General features: G+C 38.9%; 1 protein-coding gene across 3 annotated transcripts in view; it reads left to right on the top strand.

Annotated features, from left to right (window-relative positions):
- The window catches only part of LOC109286871 (putative ferric-chelate reductase 1), a 44634-nt gene that overhangs the window by 19873 nt on the left and 22814 nt on the right, over nucleotides 1–1947 (top strand). For all 3 annotated transcript variants that reach the window (XM_019501669.1, XM_019501670.1, XM_019501671.1), the window contains 2 exons: nucleotides 566–660; nucleotides 1685–1832. In XM_019501669.1, the coding sequence (XP_019357214.1) occupies nucleotides 566–660; nucleotides 1685–1832 (243 nt within the window). The remainder of the gene's footprint in view (nucleotides 1–565; nucleotides 661–1684; nucleotides 1833–1947) is intronic.

Raw genomic sequence — 1947 nt, 5'->3', positions numbered from 1 at the left:
AAAGTGGCACGAAGGTAACAGATGTCTGCTGCAATAAAAGTACAGAGTCTATTACTAGCTTTTGTTGCAACACTGCCTCCTCCCCCCATCCATGTGGCACAACAGAGGGTATCAATGTCTGTTTGGTCAGCATTTTTACTGTCATAAAATTTTTTTATGGTATTACAGATGAGATGTCAGGTGACTTCTGTTTCTACCCTAAGTCTGGTTATAATCTACCATGTCTGGGTCCCTGAAAAACATTTGGTAGAAAAGATGGATGGGTCCTTCTTGCTGCTTACTTTTGTGGCTCAGTCTTAAGGGTCTGACAATGTGTTATAAAATGATGCAATGTGGATTTTCAGGGACTTGGAGGGTGGAATAGAATTGCACCCAAGTACTACTTTAGGCACCTAATAAGTGGGATAGAATTTGGACCTATTTGTTCACGACTCAGTTGAACTGGATCTCTATAGTATTGTGCAAAAATAGATGCAGTTTGTAGCTTGTGCAATAGTTCCATCAATGCACGATGAGTATTTCTAAATGCCGGTTTTCAGAGTGATTCTGTTTGTATCTGTTTCAGAACTCAGCTGTCAGTCACACACACAAATCAAAAAAGAACCATTTAGAAGCTTACTGGATTGCTTCCCCAAATGCACCAAAACACGTACAATTTCTGTAAGTCAATCTAATCTCATGCTTGTTTATTTTATTAGAGACCCAAGCTAGACTAATCAAATCAGTACACTGTCACACAAATTGGTCATTTACTGGTAAATGTCTTGCAGGAAGGTGGGGGTGAGTAGAAGGGAATCTACTGTAGAGTTTTCTGCCTTGTCTACCCACTCCAACTTGTATATTAACATTGGCTGCCTGTACACATGCTGGTTCATCTTCTAATTGGAATGCATCAGAGCAGATTCAGTTAATCCAGTTTGCTCTGCATTCTAATTGGAACATTTCAGCATGGCCTCACTGTCACGGTTATAAGCCTGTGTGTGGTTTTTTTTTTTTTTTAAGAGGCTGCAGAGGCACTCTATCTAAACCTTGTTGAATGAGGTTTAGATGAAGCATCCCATGGCCACTTTTAAATGCGTGGGGGCTTAATACACATGATGGTGAGACATTTTAATTAGAGTGGCCCTCCTGGAACACCCTACCCCCAAACACAGATATAGGCAGCCATTGATTCTACTGCCTGTTGGAGGCAGGGGAAAACATCAGTAACATCTGTGCTTTGAGTTGGGGCCTATTACTTATACCTTTCTCCACCTACATGCACCTAGACTTGGAGGAATACAATAGTGAAAATGCTCTTGATTTTTTTTTTATTGTTGATCAGACCTGCATTTGTCCAGCTGTCAATGTTTTTCACTTTTGGACTGTGTAGTGTGTGGGCAGTGACTCAAGGCTTAAATTGGAAATGGGAGTTTTTAAAATTATACCTGAAGCAGCACAGATTTTTCTATATCAGGGAGTCCATAGGCCCTTCATTCCCCTTCTTTTTGCTTCTAAAACATTAATTACAGATCTACCTAGATTCTAAGACTGGAGGGACAAATAATATGATGCGGTGTAGTTGGTATGCTGTTTCTTCCTGATGTGTATTTAAAGTTCCCCCACTGCCATATCATTTTATCATAAATGAATTTAAGGTTTAAATATGCAATATCATATGGTATTTGTCTTTTCTTTTTTTCAGAGCCACAGTTGTGGAGAAGTATCACATTTTTTGGGTAAAGATTCCTGGTCCTATAATTTCCCAACCTAATGCCCCACCTTTAACCACAATACCCACTACCCCAAAGACACAGCCAACTTCACAGCCCATTTCTCATCTAATAAAACCAGTAAGCAGTACTCTTTCTGTATTCTATCATTTTTATTTATTACCAATAGCGTCCCATTAGGGACAAAAAATAAATATAAGAATTTATTCTATATTTTAAAGCTTTTGGTTTTTTG

This window comes from Gavialis gangeticus, unplaced genomic scaffold (assembly GCF_001723915.1).
Source record: "Gavialis gangeticus isolate Ggan-Ray unplaced genomic scaffold, GavGan_comp1, whole genome shotgun sequence".
Taxonomy (NCBI): Eukaryota; Metazoa; Chordata; order Crocodylia; family Gavialidae; genus Gavialis; species Gavialis gangeticus.
The sequence above is the reverse complement of the archived record's forward strand: the minus strand, read 5'-3'. Positions and strand labels throughout refer to the sequence as shown.